The sequence below is a fragment of the Microtus oregoni genome, unplaced genomic scaffold (assembly GCF_018167655.1).
Source record: "Microtus oregoni isolate MIOR12 unplaced genomic scaffold, Mior012 000061F_ref0000440, whole genome shotgun sequence".
NCBI classification, from domain to species: domain Eukaryota; kingdom Metazoa; phylum Chordata; class Mammalia; order Rodentia; family Cricetidae; genus Microtus; species Microtus oregoni.
Window position 1 is genome coordinate 6,271,931 of NW_024543871.1, and position 12,751 is coordinate 6,284,681.

Here is a 12,751-nt window from a genome sequence, read left to right on the forward strand (position 1 = left end):
GCTATATTCCTAACCTTTTTAATTTTATATTTTGAGAAAGAGCTTTGCTAATTTGGCCAGACTGACATTGAATTCACTTGTACTTTATAAGATCTTCTGGGAAGAGAGAGGCCTCATGAGCTACTACTGAGCTAGACTAGCTCTCAGTTATTGAACAACTTTAGATAGCTGTAGTATTATTGAGTGTTTTTTTTAATGTTCCTTCAACCTGTTGGATTTTTGATGTTATTGTTTTGCTTTTTAGTACATAGACTCCATTGATCTGGAGCCAGTCATGAAAGCTGAGGACCCTATGAAATTCCATGAAGCTTGGCAGAAGCTGTGCATAGCTGAGTGAGTACCAGGAACTGTCCACATGAGGAGGACAATGTCATTGTGGTTTCTCTGTAATTATTTCTCTTGCCACAGTTGCTAAGTTTTGTGCATGTGGAGGTAGGAGTTTGGGTGGTCTTTGTGGGTGGTCTTTGTGCATTTTTCATGCAACATTGCATTCAGGTGACACGGGCAGAGGAAGTGGTTTTATTTGGAGAGGGTGGGGAGACTATATTAGAGGGAAAGAGTGCCGAAAGATGCAGTAATGCCTACTGCATATAGAAAATTAAGTATAAACAGGACCTTTCTCTGATTTTCTTTTCCATGTGTTTACTAATTTATTTTTATTTTAATTAATTAATTAATTGCTGAAAGAAGGCCTGTGTAGCCCAGGCTGGCCTGGAAATTGTATATCTTAGGGCAACCTTGAACTCCTGATCCTCTTGTCTCCACCTCCCATGTTCGGGGTTTATAGGCATGCACTATCAGGCCTTGTTTAGGGGGTGCTGGGAATGGAATCCTAGGACTATGTGTTAGACAAGGTTTCTTGAGACAAGGCTTTTTGAGACAAAATTTCTCTGTAGTTTTGGAGCCTGTCCTGGAACTAGCTCTAGTAGACCAAGCTGACCTTGAACTCACGGAGATCCACCTACCTCTGCCTCCTGAGTACTGGGATTAAAGGCCACCACCGCCCAGCCTACACAAGTACTCTTAACAACTGAGCTGTATCCCCAACCCTTCACATTTGGTTATTTGAGGTAGGCTGTTTGTGTGTAGCTCTGGCTATCCTGGAACTTTCTCTGCAGACCAGACTGGTCTCAAAGCTACATAGCTCAAACTGTTGTTTTTTAGTTTAAGTGTTTGTTCTAGCCAGGGCATTTTCATTCACTGTTACTTACTTGAAATCATAGGCTGCTTTTATCAGCTTAACTCTTTCTGATGGCATAAGACGCTGCAAGTTTTTCTATAGTAGTTAGAACCCAGCTAGGTGTGATAGTACATACCTGTAATCCCAATGCTTGGGAGAATGAGGTGCGAGGATTCATATTTAAAGTCTAGTCTTGTCTATAGAGTGAGTTTGGGGCTGGTCTGTACTCCATGAGTCCCTGTCTCAAAAATTTAACAACAAAAGGACTTTAATCCATTTTTATTTTCATTCATTTTATGTTTCTCTTTCTTTCTCCCTTTCTGCCAGCCCTCAGAAATTTTTTTGTTTTGTTTTGTTTTGTTTTTGAGACAGGGTTTCTCTGTATTTAGCCCAGGCTGTTCTGGAACTCACTCTGTAGACTAGGCTGGCCTTGAACTCACAGACCTCTGTTTGCCTCTGCCTCCTGAGTGCTGGGATTAAAGGCGCAAGCCACCATTGCCTGACTAATTCTTTTATTTTATATTCTTTTATTTATTTGTTTTTGCCTTTTGAGACAGATCTCATTATATAGTCCAGACTGGCCTAGAACTCTGATCCTCCTGCCTCAGCCTCTGGAGTGTTGGGATTATAAGTATATTTCATCACACATAGTTCTCATTGTAGTCTTTGTTTTTGTTTTTGTTTTATTGGTGCAGACTCTTGCTGTTTAGCCATAGTCAGCTAGCCTGGAACTTGCAGCAATCCTCCTGCTTCTGCCTTTTGAGTGTTGGGTTAATAGGCATGTACTACCATGACTGTCCGCATTTTTTATTGAGTAGAATTTCTCAGTTACTGTAGTCAGAAGCCACCAATACCTACCAGAAAATATATATTAAATTCAGTTGAAGAAACTGTCCCCATATGTCCCCATAAGGTAGGTTGAGCTAAAAGATGTTTAATTATGTAACCTATTCTAAAAATAGACCTCAGACCTTCACTAGTGATTATGCCAAGCATTGAGTTTGGGAACATTGATCATAACTGATGAAAACACAAGTTTTAAAAATAAAAGTAATGTGGGTTGGTGAGATGGCTTAGTAGGTAAAAGTAGTTGTTGCCAAGCCTACAATTTGAGTTCGATACTTGGCACCCACATAGCAGAAGGAGAGAGCCAACTGTTACAAGATGTCCTCTGACCTTCGCATACTCTCACTGTGCTATGTACTTGCCACATGGACCCACAGACACACTCTAATTAATTAATTAAAAGTATTGTTAAAATGATGACTAGTCAACTTTATTTTCATCTTGTGTTAATTTCAGTGGCATTCTTGTGCCTGGAGGCTTTGGACTCCGAGGAACGGTGGGAAAACTCCAGGCAATTTCTTGGGCAAGGACAAAGAAGATTCCATTTCTGGGTAAAACTTTTTGTTTATTGAGCCTATGAGTTTTAGGTATTTTTTTTTCAGTGCTAGGAATTGAACCTAGGGCTTTAAGGATACATGCAAGGCAACTCTGCCATTGAGGTATATTGCCAGCCCTTATTCAGGTTTTTGACTTAAGGTAGGTGTCATACATTAGTTGGGGAAGCATGTAATAAGGTTTGTTCTTGTGAAGGTGTGAACTTACTTTTGAAAGTCAGGCACCAAATCATTTGTTACAGGGCTTATCAAACTGAATGTGGCTCCTAGCTTGCTTTTGTAAACCGAGTTTTATTGTAACACAACCACCCAGTTTGTTTTGCATGTTGCTCATGGCTGCATAATTGAAGATTCAATAACTTGTAAAGCCTAGAATTATTACTTAGAGTTTATAGGAGACATTTCTGAATAGCAAGAAGCTGGAAAAAGGTTGTACCTGTATTTTTCTTACCAGTCCTCTTAGCACTTCCAGCAAAAAGCTGTTCCCCAGAACTCTGTAGTAAACTGTTTGGAAAAGTGCTTAAGCCAGGTGTGGGGCATATGCCTTTAATCCCAGTATTCAGGAGACAGATGCAGGTGGATCTCTGTGAGTTTGATTGAGGCCAGCCTGGTCTACAGAGTGAGTTCCAGAGCAGCCAGAGCTACAGAGAAACCTTGTCCTGAAAAAAGAAACAAACGGGTGAACACACAACAACAAAAAGAGAAAAAAAAAGTGCTTCAGTTGAAACTTTGCATGTGTATGTGAGGTACTGGGGATCAAACCCAGGACCTCGTGTGTGCTAAATAAGCACTTTTCTACTGTGCTACACCCACAGCTCTAAGTTGAAACTTACATTTATTTTAGAGAAGAAAATACAGAAAGATCAGTCAGTGCCATGGGAGTAGCTCTGTTAAAAGCTGCTTATACCAGGTCTTTTTTTCTTTCTTTCTTAAAAGAGGTGAGGTCTTACCGTCTTACTGTGTTTGTCTAGGCTGATCTTGAATCTCTTGATTCAAGCTATCCTCCTGTCTCAGCATCCCAAATACTGAATATATATACCTTCAGAGGCAGGTCTTTTGAATGCTCTTGTTTAATTTGTAAAGCCTAGTTTGTAATTTGTAAAGCCAGATGACATGGGAGCTGGATGTGCTAAAGGCAGCTCTGCTGCTGGAGATTCAGGTAGGAGGGGCTTGGAGGCCCAGTTGCCCACTTGTGTTTTAGGTATTCTGTGGCTTTATGAGCTGAAAGGAAGGTTTGCTGTCTTTTACTATCAGCAGAATGTTAGATGTTTTTTCTACTACCTGCTCTTTTTCTGGATACTCCAGAATTTTGGGACCTCTTTCCCAATAAAAACCCAGGATACTTCCTTTGCTTTATTCTGACCTAAGCTCATTTGGACTGTTGCCATTTTTTTGCTTTTTAAGATGGGGTGTTAAGGCTGGGGAGATGGCTCAGTGGGCAACAGACATCCTGATTTGATCCCCAACACTCACATTAAAAGCTTGGTATGACTGTACATGCATACAACCTTAACACTGTGTGTGGGGGTAGGGAGAAAGGAGGGTTGCTGGGGCAAGCTAGCCTAGATGAATTGACAAGCTCCAGCATCACCAAGAGACCCTGTATCAAGGGAATGAGGTAGAGATTGATAATTCAGAACTCCTGACTTCTTTCTCTGGCCTCTGTACTTGGGTACGCATTATCACCCCACATGTGTATATGTGTCATGTACACACACAAAAAAAGCATGTGTATTAGTTACTTTTCCATTGCTATGATAAAACATCATGGCCAAGCAACTTACAGAAGGAAGGGTTTATTTGGTGCTTACAGTTCCAGAGGGAGAGGAGTATATGACCATCGTGGTAGGGGGCAGGGCAGCGGGCAGGTAAGCATGGCCCTGGAGCAGTAGTTGAGAGCTCATATTTCTATCTGTAAGCAGGAAGCAAAGAGAGCTAACTCAAAATGGCAAGTCTTTTGAAAACTCATGGCCTGCCTGCAGTAATATTTCTTCCAGCAAGGCCAGATCCCTAGTCATCCCCCAAACATCCTCCAAACTGGAGACCGAATGTTCAAACTTAAGAGCCTATGGGCCATTCTCATTCAAACTATCATAGTATGTTTTAATACAGGATGTTTTTATGTAGCTCAGGCTGGCCTCAAAGTTGCTGTAAAGCCAAGGATGACCTTGAACTCTTGCTTCTCCTATCTTCACTTCCAGATAGGCACTAGTTTATGCTTTAGTGAGGAATGGAACCCGGGGTTTTGAGCAGGTTAGGCAAGCACTCCATCAACTGAGCTACAGCTCTGCCCTTGACTATTTGTTTTTTTTAAATCTCTCTGTAAAGTCAGTTTCCATTTAAGCTTCTGATGTGATTTTCATTGTATAGAATGTGTGCAAGTTGTTCTCAAGTCTCTCCTCTCATATGTGCTCTTTAGTCTTTTTTTATTTTTGTACAATTAAAGGCATGTGAGACAAAATGACCAGTAAGTGCCCTGTTTTGTTTTATCTGCATTATGTCTGTGCAGCACATGGGTACCTGGTAGTCTTTGAGGTCAGAAGAAGGCATCAGATTCCCTAGAACTAAATTTCCAGGGGTTTGTTAGCTGCCATGTGGGTGCTGGAAATCGAAACTGGCTCTTCTGGAAGAAAACAAATTCTCTCTCTCTCTCTCTCTCTCTCTCTCTTTCTGTTTTTTGAGACAGGGATTTCTGTGCTACTGAGCCATCTCTCCAGCCTCAAGTGCTCCTGTTTTATACAGTACATGCTATATCTGGTCTGTCAATAAATATAAACAGCGTATAAAGTGGCCAGTGAAATTCTTTTCACATTTCTGCTGTTTTAATTTATGTTTTCAAGCTTTGTACATGTATATAGTGTATGTTGAACCTATTTTCTCTCATATCCCCATCCTCAAGTGAGCCTTGAACTTGTGTAGCCGAGGCTGGCTTTGAACTCCCGATCTTCCTCCCTATACCTCCTATGTGCTAGGATTACAGATATGTATCTTTGCTTCATAACATCATGTCTCTTTATGTACTGACCATGTGGAACTTTGTAAAGTTCCTTGAGCGCTAAACGATTTCCTGTGTATCCCTTTAACCATGGCATGTTGGTGTATTGATGACTTCTCCCCTTGCATCTCCTGGATCACATGTCAATGTCTGTAACAGCATCTGGAATGCTTCTTGCTGTCTGTTTATAGGAGGGAGTTGATGGGCTGAAGTGAGTGTGGAGATGGGTTCAAAAGCATCAGTAATGGCAACAGGCCTGCAGTGACCCAGGCCTTTGCATTCCACTTACCTTTTTTTCAAGATTTATTTTTATTTTATGTGTCTAGGTATTTTGCCTGTATGTGTGTCTGTGTACCACATGCATGCAGTGCCCTTGGAGGCCAGAAGAGGGCTTTTCTTTCTGGAACTGAGTCACAGCCATATGTTGGTGCTGAGAACCTGCAAGAGTAATGAGCGTCCCTAACTTCTGAGCCGCCTCTCCAAACCACTTCTACCTTTTTTGAGCACCTGCTCAGTTTCATTTTGTGTCTCCTAGCCTGCTTTCTGCCATAGCACTGGTGCCAGCCCCTGCTGCTCCTTTTCTCTTTGAGATTAGCAGTTCCACCTCAGATTAGGAGGTCACCCTCAGATTGGCCAACCTCAGGTTGCCATGTGGCCAAGGCCATGTTTTGGATGTGAAATCTTGAGAGGTGGGAATGTGAAATCTCAGCTCAAGGAGACTCCTCTTGAGTTGGGGTGCTGTTAGACTTGCTCTGAGAGACTCAAGGTCTTTGAAACAGCTCTGCAGCCCCATAGGTGCCTTGGTTCAAGAATAGCTGTGGCAGACGGCGGATTTGGCTTCTGGGAGCTGGTCCTCATCTGCCCTCCAGTTGCTTCTTGCTCACCTCTGCACCTTAGGTTGCTCCTTTAGTTTTGACTACTATCACTCACTACTCTTCCAGGAACTATTCTGGGTGCTAAGGGGGGATCACAGGGAACTAAGCAGGAAGTCTTCCTCTTGAGGTCTTCATTCTTAGAGACTTCAGGAAACAGTTGAACACAAAATGTCACTAGATACAAAACATGCTCATGTGCTTCTCCTAATAGGAATTTGCCTTGGGATGCAACTGGCTGTGATTGAGTTTGCAAGAAACTGCCTGAATTTGGAAGGTAAGTCAAAGGTTTACTAAGCAGTGTTTATTTAAAACAAGAACATGTGTCAGCAATATTGGTAAATCACTAAATGTCTTTGTCTTTAGATGCTAATTCTACAGAATTCGAGCCAAACACTCCAGTTCCATTGGTAAGTGGCTTGTAGATCTTTCTGGGTCCAGTCATTGTCATTCTGTTTCATTTCTTGCCTAGCTCCGTAACAGGTAATTACTGTCTTCTCCTAACAGTGCCAGAACTTTACACATTATATATGAATTTATTATTTCCTATTGTTTTTGCTTCCAACTGCTTTGTTCTCACTAGTCTATCTTGCCAGCTGTGCCTTGAAGAAACACAGCTCTGCCTGACTTGTCTTTGCGGCAGCTTTCAAGCTTAATGTTTAGGAAAGGAATAAATTGAGTGTGACACCAATTTATAAGAGCTAATATAAATAAATGAGCTGTCCCTTCTCTAGTCTTGTCCCCAGTCTGCCTATTTTCCACATTGGTGGCCATCTATTCTTCTAAAAAATGGCAACTGCTAGTCCTCACCTGCCAGTTCCTTTCCCCCCAGGATACTCACTCAGTCATGGGGCTAGAGAGATGACTCACTGGCTAAGAGTGCTTGCAACTTTTCCAGAGGATCCAAGTTTGGTTCCCAGTACCCGCATTAGGCAGCTCATAGCCACCCATAGCTCCAGTTCTAGGAATCTGACACTGTCTTTTTGCCTTTGTTGGCATCTATGTATGTGTGCACACAAATAATAAAGAAATGGTTGTGTTGTTGTTTCTTTGAGACAGGGTGTCATTCTTTAGTCTTGTCTGTCCTTGAATTTAGAGATCCACCTACCTCTGTCTTTCAAGTGCTGGGATTAAATGCAGGTGCCACCATGCCTGAGTATAAGTATTTTTTTTTTAAGTCAGGATCCTTTGCCAAGCCGGAAGGTGCTCACATTTCATCACTTGCTGCTTTATTCATTTGTATCACGCCATTTCAATTCCTCCCACACTTAGGGGTTCCAGTGTGGACAGTCGGAAGTAGTATTTCTCAGTTTTCCCGTGGAGATTCCCTATACCTTATATGGCCCTCTTATGATCTTCCTCCTGGAGCCTTAACAAAACCAATGAAGAATTGAACCACTTGTTCTAGAAATGCTTTATTTCTGTGCCTTCGAGTTCTTTCCACACTCATTAGTGATTCTTGTCTTTCATGCTTGTCCATGGCCTTTGGCTTTCCTGGTCATGCTTGTCCATGGCCTTTGGCTTTCCTGGTCATCAGTTGCCTATATGTGTGTATTTAGTGACATTCTTGCTGCCAAGCATCTCTATCTAATAATCAGCGGCCTTCATATAATGCTTCTACTCTCCTTGGTTGGTTTTTCACTTTTACTTGTGTGTGTGTGTGTGTGTGTGTGTGTGTGTGTGTGTATCATATGGACTGTTTGCAGTAATTGGTTTTCTTATGCTATGTGTTCTGGGGAATGAACTCAGCTTGTTAGGCTTGTGTGGCAGGCATTTTTAACCCACTGAGCCATCTTATAGGCCTTTCTTTTGTTTTAGATGTGGTCTCACCATAATCTAGGCTTACCTAGCATTCATTGTGTAGCCCAGGCTGGCCCCCATACTCACAGCAATTCTCTAACCCTAGTCTCTCAAGTGTTGGGGTCACAGGTAGTAACTGCCATGCCTGTTTCTCTTTGTGGTTTTTTAAAGAATTTATTTATTTTGTGTGTATTTGTACACTCTTGAGCACATATGTGTGGATTCACGTGCCACAGCATGTATGTGGAGGTCAGAGAACAACTTGCAGGAGTTGGTTCTTCTGTGTAGATCCTAGGGATCAAACTCAGGCTGTTGAGCTTAGGACTGGTGCCCTTACCTGCTGAGCCATTTGCCAATCATTATTACTACTAACATCTTACAAATTTTGGCCATTTGAAGCTCTCATTCAATGTGCTTTAGCGTTTTTACAGATCTGTGTCACTATCATGGCAGTCAATTTTGGATCACTTTATTTCTTAAAAAAATTCCAAGGCTTGGAATGTAGTTCAGTTGGTAAAGTGTTTTTCAGTATATACAAAACCCTGAGTTCCATCCTCAGCACTGTAAACTGGGGCATATTTTTATTTGTTATATGTGAGGTGCTAGATGTCATTAGTCCTGTACTCAGTTATGACACTAAAATTTCCTCGAGATATTACCAAATGGTGGGAGGGTGGTCAGAACTGTCTCCACTAAGAATCAATGACAGCTCAGCAATTAAGAATGTGCGCTGCAGATGGGCATGGTGGCTCATGCCTTTAATCCTAGCACTTAGCGGCAAAGGCAGGCTATCTCTGTGAGTTGAGGCTAGCCTGCTCTATATAGTAGTGAGTTCCAGAACAGTGAGGACTACACAGAGATACCCTGTTAAGAAAATGTGTACCGCTCTTGCAGAGGACCTGAGTTTTGAATCTCAGCACTCATAGTAGGCAGCTCACAACTGTCTGTAACTTCAGCTCCAGGGTATCCAGTGCCTCTGACCTGCACTTGTGTACGTATCTACACACAGATGCATAATTAAAGAGAAAGTAGTCATTGGCTTGAGAAATCTAGTTCTATTATTATTTTTTATACTAGTTAGTCATCCTTATGACATAAGTAATATTCCATCTTAACAGCTTAAGGGAGGAGTGTTTGTTTTTTAAATTGAGATGGGCTATCAAGGAACCCTATGATAACTTGGACTTCTGATTCTTTGCCGTTACCTCCCAATTTCCGGGATTCCAGGTGTACACTGTCACTTCTGGTTTATGTAGTGTTGGGGATGGAATCCCAGGACATTGTGAATGCTAGGGAAGCACTCAACCAACTTAACTACTTCCTGAGCCTTGAATGGTTTCATTTGCCTCAGTTTGAGGAGATATAGGCCATCGGAATAGAGAAGGCATAGTGGTGGGACTGGTTCCTGTCCATGTTGGTGGGAACATGAGGAACATGCTGTAGGCAGACACCAAGTGTAGAGCAAAGCTGGCCTGTTAACCTTCATCATTCCTAAACAGCCCAACATTTATCTGCCAACTAAACCCCTCGTCCAAAGGCTTCCTCAGCTTCCCTAAACAGCACTACAGCTGGGGAGTAACTGTTTGAACACAGGGCCCAGGAGGGTGCACTTCATACTTGTATAACAACACTCCTCCACCTTCCCGTATAGCAATTATTTGTTATTTTTTCTTGATTTATTCCATTGAACAAAATGACATTTTATTTGAGTGCATGTGTGTGCATGTGTCTAGGCACGTATGTCACAGTTTGCATATAGTGCTGGCGACAACTTTTGTGGGATTTGGTTCTCTTCTTCTACCATATAGGTCTTGTAGAGGTCTTGGGGGTCGAACTCTGATCGTTATCTTGGTGACAAGTATCCTTATCCACTGGGCCATCTTGTCAGCCCCATTTTACCATTTAAAAAAATATCAATAGGGACTGGAGAGATGACTTTGCAGTTATGAGCACGTGTTCTTGCAAAGGACCTGGGGTCAGGTCCTAGCACTCACATGGAAGTTCATAATCATCTATAACTCTAGTTCTAGGGAATTTGAACTCTCTTCTGGCCTCTGTGGGTCCTGCATGACCATGGTACACTTACAAACATGCAAACAAAACACACACACACACACATATCTTGAAATTAATTAAAAATAAAAACAAATGTGTATGTCCATCTGTAACTTATCCCCTTTTTAGTTACATCATAGCATATTCTTCTCATTAATTTTCTGATTTGGTTTTTTTCACCCCATGGAAAGGTAAAGAAATATTCATGCCTTTTTATAGCTTTCAGTTCAAACCATAATGAACCGTCACTTCCCAGCCAGATGGCACTTTTAAGCCTAATTCTCAGAAGGCCTCATATCAGCAAAGAGTTCCTTAGGAGGCTTTAATAGAAATGTATTTCCCGAGTAATAGCTGCAATGGCTCTGCCAGGAAAATGATGGGTTTTCTTTTTCAGGAGATACATTGGGATAGGAAGGGCTTTTACCAGTAGGTGTCGCTATTAGACAGCTTGTCTAGGTTAGGTCTTTGATGCCTATGCTTGCTCTGTATGTGTGTACGAAGAAATATTGATACACAGGATAAAGTTAAATCTGCAGAGAAGGTATAAAATGACTTCATTCGCCTTATTTTGTCTTACTTCTCTTCCAAAGTAGCAACTACATTCATTTTTTTTGCTGTTGTTATTAATTCAGGGACACATGCATGCATATGTGTGATAGTGTATGTGTGTGTATGTGTGTGACAGAGAGAGAGAGAGAGAGAGAGAGAGAGAGAGAGAGAGACTATACATGTACGTATGTGTGGATGAATGTATAGACTTTTGAGGGGCAGGCAGTGCAATGAATGGGAATTCAAGGCACCATGAATACTAGCTTAGTGTCCTATCCTACCACTGGACCACACCCACAGCCACTTTAGCTAGCATGCTTGAGACATTGTCCCCACCTTACACTGATTACCTATCATTGTGTAAGAACCTTTTACAGCTTGCCTAGCTGTGTGCACTATGGGCATGACAGTATTTATTGCATTTATGGTATTGTGTTTATAGTCTTGTATTTAGCTTTTACTCTTTGTTAACCTTAAATCACTCTACAATTTGACCTCCACGTACAATATGTTCTTTACCCACACCTAAGCACATCTGTGGGATGAATCCATAGACGGGAAACTGCTAAGTCAGAGGATGTGTTCATTTTACATTTCAGTGGCTCCTATACACATAAGTGAGATGAAAACAATAAAACCTAATTGCTATTGAATGTCTTTATGTGCTGAGATCACTTTGCTGGAGAAAAATAGCCTTAAGAGCCAGCAGTTGTGCTGATGGCTGAAAGTCTTATTAAAGAAAAAGACTAAGGGGAATGGAATCATAAGGCAGCCAGCACCACAATGCCTGAGGAGTGACTTGACTTGGGCAGACAGCAATTACTTAGTAGGTACGGTTGTTCCTTCTCTTCTAGCTAAAGAAAGTAAACCAGGAAACTCTTTTAGGATATGTCTACTGCTAAAATTTGTTTCATTTCTTTAGTTGTCATTCCCCCTGCCCTTTTTTGGCATGCAAGGTAAGTATTATGGTTGCTTACAAAATCAATGGAGACACTTTTATTCAGAACAGGCTCTTAACAGGCACACATAAAAAGAAAAATAGACTTTTCTCCTAGGGTTATAGTAGATGATGCATCCAAGAGTACCCACAAGAGAAAACAAAAATTTGTTATATTATGCCATTTCTCTGACTTATCCAAAGACCTAATAGAACGTTCTGGAGTGTTGCAGAATACTTCTGGATCTGCAGCAACTCTGGCCTTTTTTCTGCTTTAATGTTGTCTCAGCTGCTTTTAGAGGAGACTTACTAGGAACACAGTTGACTTATGTTCTAACTCTATTAGTCTAAGGGAATAGGTGTCGGACAGTTCCCTGGTAGGCAGGTAGACAGGCTTTAGGTAGATAAATGTACTCTTCACTTAGATATTTAAGATGGCCAAGTTCCTGATTCTTCTCCCTCCTAGATAGGGACTTGGTAGGCTTTTTGGAGGACTCCCAAATCTCATGGGAGAGGTTGGAGCTTATGTAGTAGGAACCAGTTAGCTTTCTTTCTTTTCTTTGGATTATCCAATCCTCCACAATGCTCCAACCCCGCTAATTCTGAGAAAGAAAGGGAACCCCCAATATAAAAGTTTCAGCTTCCATACAAATTCAGATTGTAGATTCCTAATCCCCTCTCCAAATGAAAACTCTGCTTTTCCTGCTTTTTTAGTTTTTTTTTAAATGGCCCTTTGATCTCCTTGTTGGGGAATCGAACCCCGGTCTCCCGCGTGACAGGCGGGGATACTCACCACTATACTAACAAGGAAGACTTTTTTTAGTTTTTTTTTAATTTTATTTTATTTTAAGATTTATTTATTTATTATATATACAGTGTTCTGCCTGCATGTATGCCTGCAGACCAGAAGAGGACACCAAATCTCATAGGTGGTTGTGAGCCACCATGTGGTTGCTGGGAATT

General features: G+C 41.4%; 1 protein-coding gene and 1 non-coding gene across 2 annotated transcripts in view; one reads left to right on the forward strand and one right to left on the reverse strand.

The window, feature by feature from the left end:
• The window catches only part of Ctps2 (CTP synthase 2), a 108,380-nt gene that overhangs the window by 34,571 nt on the left and 61,058 nt on the right, over nucleotides 1-12,751 (forward strand). Inside the window, exons 10-13 of the mRNA XM_041639941.1 lie at nucleotides 245-333; nucleotides 2,483-2,577; nucleotides 6,662-6,724; nucleotides 6,814-6,857. Coding sequence (XP_041495875.1) covers nucleotides 245-333; nucleotides 2,483-2,577; nucleotides 6,662-6,724; nucleotides 6,814-6,857 — 291 coding nt within the window. The remainder of the gene's footprint in view (nucleotides 1-244; nucleotides 334-2,482; nucleotides 2,578-6,661; nucleotides 6,725-6,813; nucleotides 6,858-12,751) is intronic.
• Nucleotides 12,527-12,598, reverse strand: Trnad-guc. The gene has a single exon. It is a non-coding gene; the product is annotated as a tRNA-Asp (tRNA).